This window comes from Adiantum capillus-veneris, chromosome 13, assembly GCF_014529385.1.
Source record: "Adiantum capillus-veneris isolate H3 chromosome 13, ASM1452938v2, whole genome shotgun sequence".
NCBI classification, from domain to species: Eukaryota; Viridiplantae; Streptophyta; class Polypodiopsida; order Polypodiales; family Pteridaceae; genus Adiantum; species Adiantum capillus-veneris.
The window spans coordinates 128,806,019-128,825,310 of NC_140943.1; the positions used below are offsets into that span (position 1 = coordinate 128,806,019).

The 19,292-nt window shown below is 44.8% G+C and overlaps 1 protein-coding gene across 2 annotated transcripts in view; it reads left to right on the forward strand.

Annotated features, from left to right (window-relative positions):
- Positions 1–783: 783 nt before the first annotated feature.
- LOC147444858 (uncharacterized) overlaps positions 784–19,292 on the forward strand; it is a 29,470-nt gene continuing 10,961 nt past the window's right edge. The window contains exons 1-5 of one of the 2 annotated variants that reach the window (XM_086527380.1): positions 784–877; positions 2,183–2,242; positions 2,361–2,462; positions 2,575–2,676; positions 2,825–2,985. In XM_086527380.1, the coding sequence (XP_086383506.1) occupies positions 2,375–2,462; positions 2,575–2,676; positions 2,825–2,985 (351 nt within the window). In that variant the 5' untranslated portion in view covers positions 784–877; positions 2,183–2,242; positions 2,361–2,374. The remainder of the gene's footprint in view (positions 878–2,182; positions 2,243–2,360; positions 2,463–2,574; positions 2,677–2,824; positions 2,986–19,292) is intronic. The other variant, XM_086527381.1, reaches the window with a different exon arrangement.

Sequence of the window (19,292 nt, forward strand, 5' to 3'; positions counted from 1 at the left end):
GAGAAGCCACATATATATGATCAAGATAAGAACCTCTCGTGTGTGTGTGTGTGTGTGTGTGTGTGTGTGTGCATAAGGAGTAAAGTGGGATAATCAATCTACCACACTTGACCTGAGTGTGCTAGATTGATTATCTCACGTTCATCTGGAGTTCAAGCCCTGCCCACTTCCCATGACACTATGTGCCACGGGGTCTTACATGAACCCCCGATAGTGGGATCGACATAGTGGGCACGGCTTTGAGGGGATCTCGGGAAGGGTGGATGGCCTACAAAAAGTCATCCATGTTGACTTCTCAACTAGTAGCCTGGGCTTCGAACCCACAACCTCCGTGATGAGAGGCAGCTGCTCTAACCCTCCTCTAACCATGTGTCCACCCTTCCATTTCACATCTATATAAGCTAAACTTGTGCAGCCAAAAGTAAACAAAGACATAAAAAATAAACATGGACCCCATCCCATATAACCTTGCTAGAATTGGGGACCGCCATTCGACTGCCCCGTATCTTATACCAGGTGGTCTTCAATGAAAACCAAGCAGTGGGATTGAGGATCCGAAACTTAGGCACGTCTTTCACAGCTGCGGGACATTGTTCACACGCTTGCATTCTCATCGTCCGGCGCAGTCGCAAATTGGCTAGCGTGTCGAATGCGTCATGGTGGGTTCAACCTTGCTTGATTTCTGCCCCAAAATGCACACACTCGCGTACGTTATGCAGGTGAAATTGCGAACTGCTAGATGAGGTGGAAAAAAGCGCTCCACGTCAAGTTTTGTGCCGGTCCCCCTGACCTTTTATAGTGCTGAGCGTCCAGTCCGTACCTACACAAAAAGTAAAGCCTCACTTCTCAACTTCGCCTGGCGCGAGGCGACGATCGGGTAATTCTCTTCTTTCTCTGCTCTGTTGCGCATGCAGGTTAGCATTCGTGTAGAAGAAATTTCTGCTCGGCAGCTTGCTTTTGTTTGTAGGTGGTGTGTAGACGCTCTTAAATTCTCTCAAGACTTGCGTCTCTCTATAAAGAGAGCACGAGTCTTGTTGGTTGAAGAAATGGCAGCCCCATGGTGCCATCCTAATCTCCTGCAGGTTTGGGCATACGCTGGCTTCTAGCTCAGCTATGGCCGCGATCTCCAAACGGCAGTGTGTAAGTTACAGCAACGACGTGTCGAGGAGCTACTGGGATTAAATATTGGGCACTCTACACAATGTATAACCGGCCCAAATTTGTGAAGTATTAATGTCTTCGTATGCCATATTTTAGAGAAAGATACAAACTGCATGTACCACTAGGAATCAAAGTGCATATGCATCCTATGCCTACCATGCTGAGATAATGCTTATTTGGGAAGATCACCACATCATCTAAAAAAGACATCCGGATGAAAGGCATGATTCATTGGTGTATATATAATGCTGCAAAGTAATGGCTTTTGTCTCCATACCCATAATCTCAATGGGAAGTTATCTGGACTCAAGAAGTAAGAGCATGTATGATGTTTGGTATCTGTTATGCCGGTGGTATCTTGTTGGCTATAGTGCAACTTCAAATGGGATAGATAAATGCCTCTCTCTCTACTTAAGCTGAAGTATTGGTCCTTCCTTAACACTATCATGAAAGCTCTTTGGCTATGACAAATTCTGGATCATGTGGCTATCCCACTATCGTGCTCCTCTTGAGAAAGAGGGAGATGGAGCAATTATCCAAATACTCCATTTCAATGGTAAGGGCTTTGTTTGTGAAGGATAAACATAAGCAAAGGGGTGTATTGAGTGAGGAGTAGCTGCTTAGGTTACTCGCTGCAAACAAAGTGTGAGGTGGAACAAGCGAAGGTGTTTGTAAACAAACTTCTATTCTACCTTGAGGATGCAGATGGATGTTACAGATGATAGTGAAACAAATGCATCCATAGGTGCAAGGGGGAGTTAATGGAGCCTTTGTAATCATGTAGGATGACCATGGCTGTAAAGAAGGTGCACTGCAGAAAAGTGCACAGAAATGAAAGGAGACAAGCATCAAAATTAATGTGCTATTGAAATAAGTTGATTCAAAGGTTCAAAGCTCTCATATAGGTTGGTAGCATTACATTTTTTTGCAACCTGTTTGAAGTAGTGTTAAGCCCCATATAGTTGAACGTAATTGTCTTATGTGCTTAGTGTACTTTGTTTAACTTGCTGTAAAACATCAGGAGTTTGAAGAGCCAACATCACAGGTCCTTTGGTCTGTGGTACAACCTTTACATTAGCAGGTAGCCACGTGCTGAGATGCACATGAGATCTCATTCTTCCAGTTTGTGTTTTTATGTCAAATGCAATTATCCTGATCTGCATAAATTCAATTGAACCCATAGATGATGTGTTCTGCAGGAAGCAATTTGGCAATGGATAGCAGAGTGTGCTCCTGGATTTTTGTGGTATTGGTTGCTTTTACCCCGGTTGCAATTGCAAATAGCACTTGGAGGCATTGTAGTGAGTTGTTTGTATTTTGATGCATCCCCCCCCCCCTCTCTCTCTCTCTCTCTCCCCCCTTTCCTCCTTTCAAGAGAACATTAGTTAGTCCAGTTTTATGTATGCAAATCAGGCTCCACAGAGGATTATCACGTGACTGTAAAGGATGTTAAGGTGAATCCAGATCCTGTTATACGAGGAGGTGATGCGACATTTGAGATTCCTGCTGTTGCAAGTATGCACTGGGACTATATGCTCTGCAACATCTTTTTCGTTTTTATCACGGTTCTAGAGCTTTCTTTTCATTGTGACTGTAGATACATGGGGAAATTGTCATGGTGTTTCCCTTTTTGCACCTGATAGAAATTTGGGTGTTCTAACAGGAGAAACTATCAAGGGTGGCACAGTTACAGTTCAAGTTTATTATCTGGGAATTCAAGTGCACGAAGAAAAGGAAGACCTTTGTGTGAGAACAAGCTGCCCAATTTCACCAGGAGATTTCTCTCTCATCAACTCAGAAGGGCTTCCTTCTTACGCACCAACTGTAAGTCTCTCTCTCTCTCTCTCTCTCTCTCTCACTAGGTATATGGATGACGTTTTGTGACTACATTGAAAGGGATGGTGATAGAGGAGATCAGTTGGCAGGGACATGGATCCCTCTATTGCTATATGCTGATGATATTGTGTTGATTTCTAGCTTTGTGGAGGGAATGCAGTGGCACTTAGATGCTTTACATACATTTGCTCATGATAGTGGATTGTTTGTTAACGTTGGCAAAACCAAGGTTGCGGCACTTTTTTGGCCATGAATTTGGATTGTTTGTAAATGTTGGCAAAACCAAGGTTATGGTGTTTAACACCACACCGCAGTGGGTCAAGAGGTCGGCACCCACATTACATATGTTCAGAAGACAGTGGAGTATACAGATGCACACCTATCTTGGGGTGGTCTTTAATGGACTCATGTTTTCATTGAGGAGAGAGAGAGAGAGAGAGAGAGAGAGAGAGAGAGAGAGAGAGAGAGAGAGAGAGAGAGAGAGGAGGTTTGGATGACCCTCTTGGTTGTGCCGCTCGTTGCTTCCACTGCGAGTGCTACCATTGCTACCTGTCTCATCACATTGCTGACTGCATTTTTCCGTTGTTGGAAAACCTGTGTTTGTGTACAACTGCAATCACTTTTAGCGAGTGATCGGATGGAAAGATAGAATCCACATACTTGGCAACACGTTTAGTACTCAAAACAACTTAAAAACAAAGAGAGAAAAGATGACACGGGGTGGCGGAGTTCTGAGCCAAGACTCATTGGCCCCAAAGACTGGTGCCCCTTTCGGTATTTCTTTATTATTGCTTCAATGTGGTACAACTCCCTATGGATTCAGCTCTTCAAGCTCCATGTCCGGATGTCTCAAGACTGGCCCATGGGGCACTTATATAGAATACAAGGGATGCTAAAAACAGTGCCACGTAAAGCTTCTATTCTAAAAACATCTGCTTCAAAAGGTTGGTGCTAAAAATTGCCCAAATCAGCGGCTAAAAATGTGGAAATCCATACATTTATGCCTCGTGTCAGTTCAACACAAATTGCGGAATTCCGTATGGTAGTCAGCGTGATTGGCAGCGTACAGTATGCCGCGTGGCAGTCTTTGCACATTTTTCATCTTAAGGTCCCTTCTAATTTGTGTAGGCCCCTCCCTCGACGGAACTTGTAAGGTGGTAAAACTGCAGTTTTTCGTATTTTGCTGCCTTTTTAAATAACGTACTCCCTCGGCAGGAATTATAAGTTTGTGCTTCTTCTTTCTCTAGGTTTTAGGCCCCTCAGCCTGATTTTGCAAAATTCAATCAAGTGAGCTTCTCACCGGAAGGCCATTCGAATGTCGTAATGCTATGCAGGTGTCACAAGTTGATGACGAGACAACTGACGTGGCAGCAGGCTGTACGGACAGGCATGCCCAAAATCCACGTTGAGAGATACTGATGTGGCAGATAGTACTTATTTTCGCGATTCGCGCTAGACTTCGGATTTTTGTAATTTGCGCTGATTTCTTTTTCTAGCAGATTTTAGACCAGATGCTTTTGGGTCTGTTTGCTTTTGAGTTTAGAAGCTTTTGGGACATCCCTTGTAAGAATAAATAGGCCCAAGGGGCCCGTCTGGACGCAGAGTGTGAGAGCAGAGGTCCCTCGCGAGTCGTACTTTGCTCACGCATTAATATAAAAATAAATACCAAAAGGGGTGCTAGATTTTGGGGCCAATACCTCTGGGCACGGAACTACTTCGGGCTGTGTCAACTCAATTTTAAAGTGTGATGAAGTTGTGATTGTTTTTAAGTGATTTTTTGCACTCTCGTGCCAGATTAATGACTTGGGGTCCCCAAGTCTTGTTAGATTTATACCACTCTGCTGCTTCACAGAGGTCTAGGGCACTTCCTTGTAGGCTAGTATCCCCGGGCTGGCCACCTAGGTTGTACCTTGTTCGGCCGCTCGAGTTTGGAGCCGGCTGTCCATTTGAGTTGGGCGCCCACCTTGGGCACTCATATATATGGGACAGGGGGATACACATTTCATCATCATTCGATCATTGTACGGGTCTTCATGCTTTCGTAGTCAAGGGGGCTGATCCCCTACTCTAGTGTTTGTGTCTAGACTCTACTCTCTCTCTCTCTCTCTCTCTCTCTCTCTCTCTCTCTCTCTCTCTCTCTCTCTCTCTCTCTCCCTCCTCCCACGCTTCCGCACACGTGCACTCACATGGTATCAGAGCTTCAGGCTCTCCATGGACCAGGCGCTTCTGCATTAGGTTCTCCTCCCAAGGGATCACATTAGCCAGCGTTTTTGCAAAAAGGTCAACCAACATTTTTCTGCAGATCTGCCGGCGTTCTGCAAAACAACGAGGCACGCGATGGAATCAACGTTTTTCACTCGTAGAGAACCCCCCTCCACCTGCATTTTTTGTCTTGACACCTGGCGTTTTTGCATCAGGCTGCCTGCGCTTGCCTTTTGGGCAATTTCGTTGTCAGAAAGCCCTTCCCCTGTACCTGCGTTTTTTGGCAAATCTGCGTTTTGGGCTGAAATGTCTTTGTTTTGGATAGCAGGGCAATGTTTTGTGCAACAGAGGGGGAGCACTAGCCTTACCCACTGGATCTTGCCTCCTACATGGCTCAGCATCCTCTTCATCTGCTATAGATTTCAGCCATATACACCTACTGCTTTCTCAGTTTTCAGCCCTCGATAGGTGTGCACACAGAGATGAACCCTTCCTAGATGCCGTGCACCGCTCCGGACCATGCCGGGAGTGCAGAGCATGCTGAAAATCGTTGGATAGCAGCGTTTTCATCACTTCGCAGTTGCGTTTTTTGGTGGACAACAGCCTTTTGGCTTGTATTTTTCACAGAAAATGAAGTTATCTCCTACCAGGAGACCATCCGATGGTGGTCCATGCGGTCTCTCAGTGACTACTTGTCACGTGACACATCTAACCCTATGTGTCCGTGGACAAGCTACAGCATGACCAGGGTTCAGTTAATCAAGTCAGTCTAGAATAGGAAGTGATCTGGCACTTTTGTGAGTCTATTCGCAGATCATGCATGTCCAGACACTTAGATTAGATGCATAATCCTCCGGTTGCACACATCATGCTTTCTGGCAGAAGAGGCAGCAGGAGCATTGCTCAACAGGCACCTTCTCAAGCAAGACCAACCAGAGAGCCTAGCGTTTTTCCAGCAAAAAGCCAGTGTTTTCTACCCCCTAAGACCAACGTTTTTGGAGCCTAAAACCAGCGTTTTCAGCTTGCTGCACCTGGCGTTTTCAGCCCTATGACGTCATCGATTTCAGCCTATGAACCAACGTTTGTAGCAGCAAGACCAACGATTGAAATGACCAACAGCATAGCGTTTTTCAGCAGCCACAAGTCAGCGTTGCTATCAGCCATCAGTGTTTTCACAAGTACATCTTAGTCCAGCCTTAACACGTAGCAGAAGCAACGAAGTCAGCCAATGACTAGCAAATCAGCGATTGTAGCAATAGAATTCAACAAATAGGAATCGCAAGCAGATAGCCCTTTCAGCCGTCGTCATCGCCATCCTTGTCGTCGCCGTCGTCTTTAAGTTAGATCCACCTTGCATCATAGTCTCACGATTTGCATCAGCATTTTGTACCAGATTGTGCAATCAATAGTAGACCACTCTTGCCATCGAGAGTGGGGTCTTCGGAGGAGGGTTTGACAACATTTTGGTGTCGTATTCTCTTCTCTCTCTATCTCTCAGTCTTAGCACCTTCATTCACAGTGTTTGCCACTTTGTTTGTGATCACTTGCACTCTCTCATCAAAGCACGGAAGGTTCTTCCTTCCCTAAGAAAAAGGAACCTTGAGCACAATTCGGAGCACTCATCTTGAGCAAAGTTCAACATTCACTTCCGTTGCACCTTACATTAGTATCAGAGCTTTGGAAGTGTTCTGTATCACTCAAGGAAAGAACCACATAATTTTTTTTGCTTGTTGCGGTCGCATGTAACCCAAGATTTCTTGGGTGTGTCGATTCCTAATCGTGTTTTTGAAGAGTGACAGGAAATCCAAGAAAGAAGGGCTTGTCCAGCCTCCCCTTGTGCCTCTTTTCACTCATTGAGAGCGGACCGTGCACTTAGCGGCCAGCCAATCAACGTGAGGTGGGAAAAAGCAACCTTGGTGTGAGCGCAAGGCCGCTAAGGGGTGCGCCTGCGAAAAAGAGCAGAACTCGGGTGAAGAGAAGATCCTTCTCTAACACAGATTGCAAGCAAAAGTAGAACCGCAAGAACCTCAAGAACCTCAAGACTCAAGATCCCCAAGAACCCAGGAACCGAAGACCCACAAGAACCCAAGTTCCTCGTGAACTTAAGAACCCAAGACTTCAGTGATGATCATCACTTGAAGCGGAATGGATACTTCGCATTGGAAGTGGTGAGCATGGGAGCGGCGAAGAAGAGTTTTCCTCACCAGGAGGTTTTTCCGACCCTTCCCCATCTACGCCAAAGATTGCACCAGATCCTATGGCAGCTTTTGACAAGATGATGATGGACAGGAAGTTAGAACGCGAAGCAAGAAAAGCAGAAATAGAGCGTGAACACGAAGAAAGAGTGGCAGTCATAGAGCATGAGCACAACGAAAGGAAAGCCGCCTTGTTCCGATTCTTTTCTCAAGTGCAGGCACAGATGCAAGAGATACGGGAAAAGGAGACTCTCAATCTCTTCTTCTCCAAAGCACGACACAGGATTTGCATGATGATAAGCATGATGAATTGTCTGATACTGATAAGCATGATGATTTGAATGACAATGAAAGCATGATGATCACGATGTGATTTCTCACGAGCATGATGGTTTGTATGATAAAGACGTGATTGTTCACAAGGATGATGGTTTAGTTGATGCTTTTTCTAGCGAAGCTAACCTCGTTGTAGTTTCGATCAATCACGAAGAATCGATCTTGGCTTTCGAGTCGAGGTCCACAGCACCTCCACAGGCAGATTCGATAGATCACGAAGAACCGATCTTGGCTCTCGAGCCTAGGTGCAACGAACCCTCACAGGAAGTATTATGGGTACGCATGATTAGTCAGCACGCATTGTACGAATGAAACAACACACATTGCACAAGTGTTTCATTCGTGATCGTTTCCTGTATTTTAGTCAGCGTCTTTATGTGATCCCTTTTCCAAGGCATGACATATTGTACGTTGAGCACGATTCACTCATGAATGAGCACGGATGTATGCTGATTTCTCATGAAAAGCTGACAAGTATGCATTCAAGGAAGTCACATTCCATGTCTCTTCCTTGGCACGACACAGTCGTGGAAAGAGCACAAGAAGGATTGAGCATCAAGCATCGGCATTTCCATTATGAATTGCCACAGTTGATTGATTTAGATTAGATAGACAAGATTCGATCTCATTGTTTGCGTGTGTGTGGTGAACGGTTTGGCACTCTGTCTATTTGTTCATCTACATTGCATGCACAGTCTTTAGAGAAGACGAGACTTTTTCCAGTCACGTTACATGGAATCAGTATGTTCATGTTTTTGTGTTGGAAGTGGTTTCAGGAATTGTCAGCATAGGAGATTCTTGAAGAAGTTGGACGCATGACTATAGACGAGGTTGAAGCATTGAAGGAGCCCCAGAAGACTGTCGCTTTCGGCGCAGCTCAAAGAAGCAAGCGTTGCAGACCTTTATGAGGTTCAAGTATCGCATGACCCACGCATCAGAGTGGGTCGGCGAAGAGTTCTTTCCAGGATTCCAGACACTGTTGGCGATCTCCCTCGACGCCATACAGTTCGGTACCAGTACATCACTTTGAAAAGGAGGGGATATCACGTGACACATCTAACCCTATGTGTTCGTGGACAAGCTACATCATGACCAGGGTTCAGTCAGTCAAGTCAGTCTAGAATAGGAAGTGATCTGGCACTTTTGTGAGTCTGTTCGCAGACCATGCATGTCCAGACACTTAGATTAGATACATATCCTCTGGTTGCACACAGCATGAACATCAGCATTCTTATCAGAATCCATCAAGGGAATTTTCCAGTGCATTAAAACCTATTTTCCATTAAGTGACTTTTGTTGGGAACTAGGTAGGGCAATTTTGCTAAGATAATATATAAGCAAACCAAAGCTAGTGCTTTCTGGCAGAAGAGGCAGCAGGAGCATTGCTCAACAGGCACCTTCTCAAGCAAAACCAACCAGAGAGCCTAGCGTTTTTCCAACAAAAAGCCAGCGTTTTCTACCCCCTAAGACCAACTTTTTTGGAGCCTAAAACCAGCGTTTTCAGCCTGCTGTACCTGGCGTTTTCAGCCCAAAGACGTCATCGATTTCAGCCTATGAACCAGCGTTTGTAGCAGCAAGACCAGTGATTGAAATGACCAACAGCATAGCGTTTTTCAGCAGCCACAAGTCTATCAGCCATCAGCGTTTTTACAAGTACATCTCAGTCCTGTGTTTACACGCAGCAGAAGCAACGAAGTCATCCAATGACTAGCAAATCAGTGATTGCAGCAGCAGAATTCAGCAGATAGGAATCGCAAGCAGATAGCCCTTTCAGCCGCCGTCGTCGTAGCCATCCTCGTCGTCGCCGTCATCTTCAAGTTAGATCCACCTTGCATCATAGTCTCACGATTTGCATCAGCATCTTGTACCAGATTGTGCAATCATTAGTAGATTACTCTCGCCATCGAGAGTGGGGCCTTCAGAGGAGGGTTTGACAACGTTCTGGTGTCGTATTCTCCTCTCTCTCTCTATCTCTCAGTCTCAGCACCTTCATTCACAGTATTTGCCACTTTGTTTGTGATCACTTGCACTCTCTCATCAAAGAACAGAAGGCTCTCCCTTCCCTAAGAAAAAGGAACCTTGAGCAAAGTTCGGAGCACTCATCTTGAGCAAAGTTCAACATTCATTCCGCTGCACCTTACACAGTACGACTGAATTTGCAATCTCAGATTGCCTATCTGTCTGCGGATGGAAAGATGACGAGAACTGCAACCGTGTGCCAATGTTCTCCCAAATAGCCTTCTCTCAGTCTCAGCACCTTCACTCACAGTGTCCATTCACTTTCTTTGTGTCCATTGCAATCTTTCATTAAAGAACAAAAGGCTCTCCCTTCCCTAAGTAAAAGGAACCTTGAGCTCAGTTCGGAGCACTCATCTTGAGCAAAGTTCAACATTCATTCCGCTGCACCTTACACAGTACGGTTGAATTTGGAATCTGAGATTGCCCATTTGACTGCCGGTGGAAAGATGACGAGAACTGCAACCGTGTGCTAATGTTCTCCCAAATAGCCTTCCAAAACAAACTTGTGAATCGGGGATCTCTGTTAGAGACAATTGTCTCAGGCATGCCATGTAATCTGAATATTTGGGCAATGAACAGTCTTGCTAAGTGTTCCGGCTTGACTGTTTTCTTCACTGGGATGAAATGAGCTTGCTTGCTAAATCTGTCAATAACAGTCCAGATATCATCGTGCCCACTGTGTGTCTTCGGGAGATTAAAAAATGAAATACATAGCAATACTTTCCTAGGGGCCGGTGGGAATGGGTAAAGGATGTAACAATCCCTATGCTTTATGCCTGTCAAACTTGACCTTTTGGCATACCAAGCAACTGCGTACAAAATCGTCCACATTCTTCTTGAGTCTCGGCCAAAAGAAGTATTTCTCCACACCTTTCAAGGTGGTATCAATGCCGTAGTGACCCGTAAATGGTGGACAATGGCATTCGGTTAGAACCTTTTTCCTCAACGGCTGTGTAACACACAACATCGTTTTCTTCATCAAGTAGCCATCCCGAATGGAATATCCCGCTTTATTCGACTGAATACATCTGCAGGCACACCATGCCTCAGATCCAGATCCAGATCCAAATGTATTCAGGTACAGTACGGTACGGTACCGTACGGATCCGTACTGTACAAAAAAAAAAAGAATTTCCCCTTCACGTTTTCGGATTTAATTTCGCCTCTGTTTTGGGGGTTTGGCCGCCTGGTTATTGAGACAGAGTGAGTTTGGGCGCCTGTTTATTGCAAACTATTGACTACAGAGTACTACAGAGAGAGTTTGGGCGCCTGTTTATTGCAGACAGAGCTCTGCAAAACTCACCTGCAGAGCAACCTTGTGCGCGGTAAAGGTAAGTGCTCGTCCTCGCGAGTCTCTCCCGTCTCCCTGGCGCATACCTTGTGTGTTTCTCGCGATAGCATCAATGTTTTTGTTCACCAATCTGTAGGTACACCATGCCTCGCAAACCCAACCCAGTCTGGAGCGCACACACCACTGTCATTGCGGTGGTAAATACAGGAGGGCAAGCAGGATCAGGAACACGTACTTGGGCTTGCAAATATTGTGGAAAACAGAAGACAAGTACGGTGACGCGTGTGTTGAGGCACCTTACTGGCATCGGCACTATTGGCCAGTGCGGAGGGTGCAAGCTTATTCCGCCAGCGATAAAGGATGCTTTGAGGTTGGAGCACTTCCCGGGAGGGGGTCTTCCCTCGTCCAAGGGTAAGAAAGCAAATCAGGCAACACAGGATGCCTTGCAGGATGCATTGTTTACAGATTTGTCAGATACAGGGACCATCTTGGTATTTTGATGAGATTACGGTCTACCATCTATGATTCATCTTGGTATTTTGATGAGATTACGGTCTACCATCTATGATTCTGTGTCATTTCAGTACTTTATGAATTGTATTGCCTCTCAAGTTTCAAGTCTCGTTTGTCGAATACTATACAATGTGCAAATCATGATGAATATGAAGTTCTCTGTAGTTTGAAGTTTGTTGAAGTATATTTGAGAGAGAACTGAAGCTTTGAATTGTATTTGTTTGTGAATATTGAATGTCGAGAAAGTGGTCATGACTCGCCTTGGATTGTCTATTTATGACAGCCTTGGATAGTAGAACAGTGAGCTAATATCCTAGAAGTGATACTTATGAATTTATTATCAAGTACGGACCGTATTGTAGGTTTTTGACGTTTTCGAAAAAAACCTTACGAATTTTACGTACCTTACCACTCAATCCATTCGGTACTACGTACAGTACGTACCGAACACGTACCGTACCTTATGTACCTTTCCACCTTGTCCTCGAAGCTTCTATGGTGTATTGCAGAAATAGCCAGAACCAACGGCTTCCGAGACAAAGTATCTGCTACCAAATTCTTATGTCCTTGCACATTGACAATCTGGAAGTGAAACTGTGACAAAATGTTCGTCTACCGCATCTACCAACGAAAGATCTGTACTCTCTGAAAATCCTGTCCATCATTCAGTTAAAGGTCGTTGGAGCATTGGTAAGGCCAAAAGGCATCACCAAAAATTCAAATAAACCGAAGGTTGTCCGAAAAGCTGTCTTGTAGACATCTCCTGGCGCGATTCGGATATGATGATATCCGCTCTTCAATTGATCCTGCTAAAACAAGAGGATCCCTGTAGTCAGTCAAGAATATCATCGATCCTAGGAATCGGAAATCTGTTCTTGACGGTGATTTTGTTGAGAGCTCTATAGTCAATGCACATTCTCCAAGATCCGTCTTTCTTCAAAACCAACAACACTGGAGAGTAGTAAGGTGAAGTACTCGGCTGGATAAGATCCTTTTCAAGAGGTCTTTTACTTGGTTCATAATTTCTTCATTCTGGGCTCGGTTCACATGGTAAGGTGGCCGGTTCGGTAGTGTGCTTCCAGGTATCAGATCAATGGTATGATCCTCAGGACGAGCAGGTGGCAACTCGCTTGGTAGGTCCTCAGAAAAGCAATCGGCATGAGTGTGGAGAAAATCTTGGCGTTCTTTATCAAGTTCAGATATATTTGTCCTATGTTCATCATTATCTCTTTCAAAAAGATCGAGTAAACAAAGAGACTGGATCTCATTAATTTTGAAACGGCCGAAGCCGATACAATAGGGATAGACTCGTCCTTAAGTTTCACATCAAGTACAATGGTTCGGCCCTTTTGAGTAGTCAATGTTGCTTTCTTCGCCCGATAATCGACCACAGGATTGTTCTTATGGTACCAAGGGACTCCCAGGAGAACCCACAACCTTCCAAGGGCATTATGTAGAAGTCCTCGTGCCCCAAATGCCCCTGACAATGCAACCCAATGACAGATGTAATGGCCACGTCCCTGCCGGGTGCCACTAGAACTGCCTCTGCTTGTGGTCCCATCCGATCGGGTGTAATCTCGAGCCGTGCCGCCAATTCAGGTGAAATGAAGTTGGCCTTGGCTCCTCCATCAAAGAAAATCAGGGCTTCTTGGTCTTTCACTTTGCCCCAATCTCTGCAAAGTTTTGTACTTTCATCAATCGTGCTTGGGTCAGTACCCATGCAATCTGGAACCAGTCTTGCTTTCATCTTGCCTTTTCGTCCACGTTCCTCAGTTGCTTTCGAACTCTCTGGCCTTTCTTCATCTTGTTCTTTCTGTGCCTTTTTAGGGCACTTCGCGGAGATGTACCCATGTTCCCCGCATCCAAAACACTTCCCCTCTTTGATTTAGTTGGCTCTCTCCCGAAGAGTGAGCCGGGGTTGTGCATCCTTATCTTTCTTTTCTTGGGGGCTCTTCTTCTTTCTACTTTCATTATTAGAAGTCTGTTCGGTTCTCTGAGTCATGATCGCATCTGTGGGGTAAGTCAGACTGCTTGAATGTATGGCGAAACCCCGTTTCGCATGACCCCATCAGTTCATGAACAGAATTTGGCTTTTGTTCTAAGCAGTGATCTCGGATCTTTGTAGGAAGTCCGCAGCAGAACCGCTCAATCTGTTCTTTAAACGAGATCTTCTTAAATGAAGAAGCGGGTAGAAAAGAGCTCCAAAATCTCTTGCAATATGAGTCCAAAGAATCTCTCTTGGTCATCCGAAGATGATTCCAAGCGGTTCGTATATCTCGTTCGTACTCTCGAGTCAGCCAAGAAGAAATGAAAAGCCTTATAAATTTCAGCCATTTAAGTGGCGTTTTCTTGTTCAATAGAAGGGTGGACCACCATGTTCGAGCATTTCCCTTGAAGAAAGAGGTAGCCCTCCGAATCTTGGGAGTGCTCTGAGTAATGCCCTCCAAAGAAAGCTATATCAACTTGCTATATGAAGTCCAAAGCCCTCGAAGCATCTCGGAATCCAGAAAAAGTGTCAAACTTAATTGACTGTCCACCTTCTTTAAATTCTCGAACTTTCTTGCTTTTATCTTCGAGAAAGTCATACTGTTTGGCTTTATAGAAATGCTAGAAGAACTGTCAGAAGAAGAAGAAGAAGAAGAAGAACTGGATACTCCTTCAAATCGCACATGCTTCTTTTGGTTTCTTGCCGAGGCGAAAGTAGATTGATGACCCAAATAACCTGGGAAGTCAGTTTTTTTCTTCTGCTTTTTATCGTGCTTTTTGGCTTTGTTGTTCGCGTCAAAAACTGAGTAATCCGTGTATCAACCACCTCTTCCAATTCTTGCTCTATAAACATCCTCGGAGTAGGAGGTTTCTTGAGTGCCGGTTTGAGGGGTGGCTCTGTGGCCTTCTGCCACTGGGTGTGCACTTCGTTGAAGGATGTCCGAGTCAAAAATTTTGCAAATTTCAGATCCTTCGCAAGGTTGATCATCATCTTTGTTGCGTCGTCAACCAATTGTCGACATTTCATCTCTTAATCTCCGCCTAAGTAGGCTGAGGCTGGCCATACTCTTCGTGAGAATCTTCTTCGTGATCTCTTCCCGCATCCCTAGATGCAGAGGAAGTTGACTGTTCGTTGTTGGAATCCATAAGTGCCGCGAGGAAAAGGATTGGAATTTCCTGTAGAAGAGAAATCGGCCGCGCTCTGATACCACTGTAACAAACTTGGACACTCCAAGTCAAGATTCTACCGCAACACAGCAGAGATTCACTTCAAAAAAGTTCACAATTCACAGACGGCCCGGCGGAGTTCTGTGCCTAGAGATATTGTATGACCGGCTCGTACAACGTAGAGGGCGGTACTATTTCAATTACCTGTTAACTTTACACAGAGCACTGAGAAGGGAAGAGAACACAGTTGCGTCCAGCGACTAGAATGTCACTGCGCACACGAGACTGACACCCTGTAGGCCCCAAAGACTGGCGCCCCTTTCGGTATTTCTTTATTCAAATTAAGGTAGACGATCCGACCACTTAGCACAAGCTTTCACAAAGCTGTCCAAACCTGGCGAGGGCTGAAAACGCAGGTTTTCGACCGGATTTCGACAGCATAACGGCGCAAAAACCCCTGTAGGTCAAAAACACATGTCTAGGACGGATTCCCTCGATATCTGGAAGCTTTCTGGTGAGCTGTCACAGAAATTCAGCGGGCTGTAATTCTCTGTTTTTCACTGCCGGCAGCCCAAAAGCTTGTACACGCATCCCAAGGCTCTCACGAGGCTCCCCCGATGCTCCCTTGCAGTTTAGGTGCGAAACCCTAAACCTGCAGAAAAACACAGCAGGCTGTAATTCCCTGTTTCGGATGGTTTTTAGCGGAGCGAACACGCCTACGCGTGTCCCAAGGGCTCCCTCACGCAATGGGACAGTTCCCGTGTGAATTGGACGAGTTTTCACGCAAGAAAACTCTCCAAACTCTCAATCTTTCGTGATGGAACTGTGCGTATCTGTGGGGGATTAGCAATTAGCTAATCCTGTTCCTGTTCAGAAGGCAGCCTTGGCAAACGCGCATAAACCCCCAGAACTGTACATAGGTCAAATGAGAAGCCCACTAGTGGGGCATAACATACTGTACGTAGGGGAGAAAGAGAGTAGTATGTAGCGTGCGGGGCATCACTCCCGTCACCATACTGTGCATAGAGGGCAAGGTAAGCATTCCATAGCTTCTGTACCTGCTACAATCCACCTGAGGCTGAAAATGGCGCCCCCTTTGTTGATATGCAGCTCGTTTTTGCCTCCCAGAGTGGCAGAATCGCTCACAGGCTGACACGTCGCCCAGTTTCCGAGTTTGGGCTTTCCCTGCTAAAAATATCTCAACTGGTGCGTCAGTTGACTTGGCAGCAGAGCAATAAAATGTTCCCCTTGTCATTCCATAGCTAATGACGCGAACACATTTTCCGGTCAAAAATAGCAGTTCCCTAAATTTTAGGAGATGCTTCCATGGCGTCCCTATCGGTCTCCTGACCATCATTGAAGACTACCATTTGACCAACATCTACAATGTGGGTTAATTTACTGGCCCCTTTCAACTTATAAAGTTGCAGTGACTTGACGAGTGGCCCAAATTCCAGTTTGGCGCACACGAGCTTCCATACTCATCAGAATTCAGTGCTAACTGGCCGGGCAGTCCCTGTCTGACCGACCTAAATCCCCGATGTGAGAAACCCATTTGGCTGCAGCCGTTTCACACTGGCCATGCAATGTCCACTTGCACCTTTTCAAGGGTTTTGGGACAAACAAGTAAAAATAAAATAAATATATCTAATACTTATTTACGGAAGGCAACAGGAAAAATACACCTCCTGGTGACACACCCCACCCTTGAAATACTGCAAGCGATCTCGCTTGCATGCCAATAATACATGCAGATTTCTCCTGATATCACATATATTCTATGATGGGAATCCAAGATATACATGCTTCCGGAAATGTAGCGTTGGACGATTAAACAATCCCACCAACCTGGCTACGACACATATATCAAGCATAGAAGTCTTCTAGTGTACTCTTGAGCACAAACTTCTCTAGCTAAATTCTGTATGGAAAGAGTAGATACAATTGCTTAACTACTCTCTTGAGCATCATGAACCATGCTCTTGCCTTGCTCCAAAAAGGTTGCATCAAGTAACTGTGGGTTCCATTTGAAAGGCTTCAAGATACAATTGCAATAGCTGAGGTGAATCAAGCAATTCAGACTCTTCCATCCATTTGGCATCTAATGATGGATAGTTCTTGAACTTCACCAAATAGCGTCTTGCAACCTTTCCTCTAACCTTTCTTTCTTTATGTGCCAATATCTGTTCAGGAACAAGGATTTCATCCAATTCTTCCACTTCGGGTTGTTCCTCATCAAGCATATTCTCTAGCACATCACCAACAAAGGGCCTTAGAAGGCTGACATGAAAAGCATTATGTATTTTCCAGCCTTCTGGTAGCTTTAACTTGTAAGCTACATCGCTTATCTTTTCTGAAATCTGAAAAGGACCATAATATCGCATTCTGAGCTTAGGAAACAAGCGTTCCTTGCCTTTCCTTTTCCTTAACGTGGCCTTTTCAAAGCGCAAAAGTACCCAATCACCAAGTGAAAATACAAGTTCACGACGGTGACGATTAGCAGCTTTCTTTTGCTTAGCCCGAGTCTTCTCAAGAGCAATCTTTATCTTCATGTATGTTTCATCCATATCTTGCACATACTTGTCTGCCTCAAATATCTTGTCCTTAGTCTGCAAAATGGGTGGGACTTTCTTTCCTCCTTCCACTATCTCAAATGGTGCCTTACCTGTTGATGTATGCACAGTGTTATTGTAAGCATATTCAACCAATGGGAGATGGTGTTCCCAAGTTGCCTTGTGCTCTGAGACATAACATTTGAGTAGGTCCAAGACAGTAGAATTTGCCTCTTCTGACTGTCCATCAGTTTGCGGATGAAACAAAGAAGAGAACTTGAGCGTAGTGCCCATGTTCTCAAACAATGCCTTCCAGAAAAGACTCGTCATATGTGGATCCCTGTCACTGACAATTGACTGAGGCATCCCATGATATTTAAAGATATTGCTGATGAATATCTTGACCATGTGTTCTGGCTTTATCTTCTTCCTAATAGGAATGAAATGGGCTTGCTTACTGAACCTACAAATGATAGTCCAAATCCCATCATTTCCTGTTTGCGTCCTTGGAAGGTCAAAGATAAAGTCCATTGCTATACTTTCCCATGGCCTATCAGGGATCGGCAATGGCTGCAACAATCCCGGTTGCTTTTGTCTGTCAAATTTGACTTTTTGGCATACTAAGCATGATCTTACAAATGTGTCAACATCTTGACGCAAAGCTGGCCAATAGAAGAATGCCTCAACCCCTTTCACTGTCGCATCAATTCCACGATGCCCAGCATAAGGTGGAGCATGACTTTCCATCAAAATCTTTGGCCGTAACTGTTTAGTAACGCATAACTTTCCATGCATCATGAGAAAGTCATTCTTAAGTATATAGTGCTCATGACGTTGCCCATCAACAAGCTAGTCATAGATCCTTGCAAAATCTGAATCTTCAGCATATTGTGTCTTCATTTCGTCTAGTTCACAATGGTACGGAATTGACACTGCTGAAATTTGGGGCTTTCGTGACAACACATCAGCCACCACGTTCTTTTTCCCTTGCACATGCACAATCTGAAAATGGAACATTGACAAGATGTTTGCCCATCGCATGTGCTTCTCAGACAACTTCGTCTGTGTAAGAAAATATCGCAAGGTTTGATGATCCGTTTGGACAACAAAATCAGCCCCTAGCAAATAGTGTTTCCAACTAGTGAGAGCATGAATTACTGCCAGCAATTCTTTCTCATAGACTTGCAAGTTCCTTTCAGTCTTCAAAAGAATTCTGCTCTCATATGCGACTACTCGGCCATTCTGCATTAAAACTGCACCAAGACTATGGCCACACGCATCACATTGAACCACAAAAGGTTTAGAAAGATCTGGCAAAATAATTACCGGATCTGAAGTCAGCTTCTCTTTCAAGTGTTTGAACGCTAAAATTTCCTTGGCTGTCCACTTGAAAGTAACTCCTTTTCCTTGCAGTGCATGGAGTGGAGAAGCAATCTCAGCAAAATTTCGGATGAACCTCCTGTAATAGGAACATAAGCCTAGAAAGCTTCGAATGTCATGTACGGACTTCAAGTCTGGCCATGACCTAATTGCTTCCACTTTAGCGGGATCCATGCGTACCCCATCCTTTGAAACAATGTGCCCAAGGAAGTGAATTTCTTGCAAAAAGAACTCACTTTTCTTCGCATTGATGAGTAGCCTATTCTTGCGTAGCTCATTGAAAACTGCGGTCAAGTAATCCCTATGCTCCTCTTCAGACTTTGAGTAGACAATCATGTCATCAAAGAAGGTACCCACGAAGTTTCTATGTGGTCTAAAAATTCTGTCCATCATTCTATTAAATGTGGCAGGAGCATTTGTGAGACCAAATGGCATGACAAGAAACTCATAGAGACCAAATGTTGTCCTGAACGCAGTCTTATGGACATCTTCTGGTCTAATGCGTATCTGATGATACCGGCTCTTTAGGTCTATTCTTGTAAACAATGACGCTCCCTCAAGCCGATCAAGAATGTCATCTATCCTCGGTATGGGGAACCTGTTCTTGATAGTATTCTTATTCAAGGCGCGATAGTCAATGCACATGCGCCATGA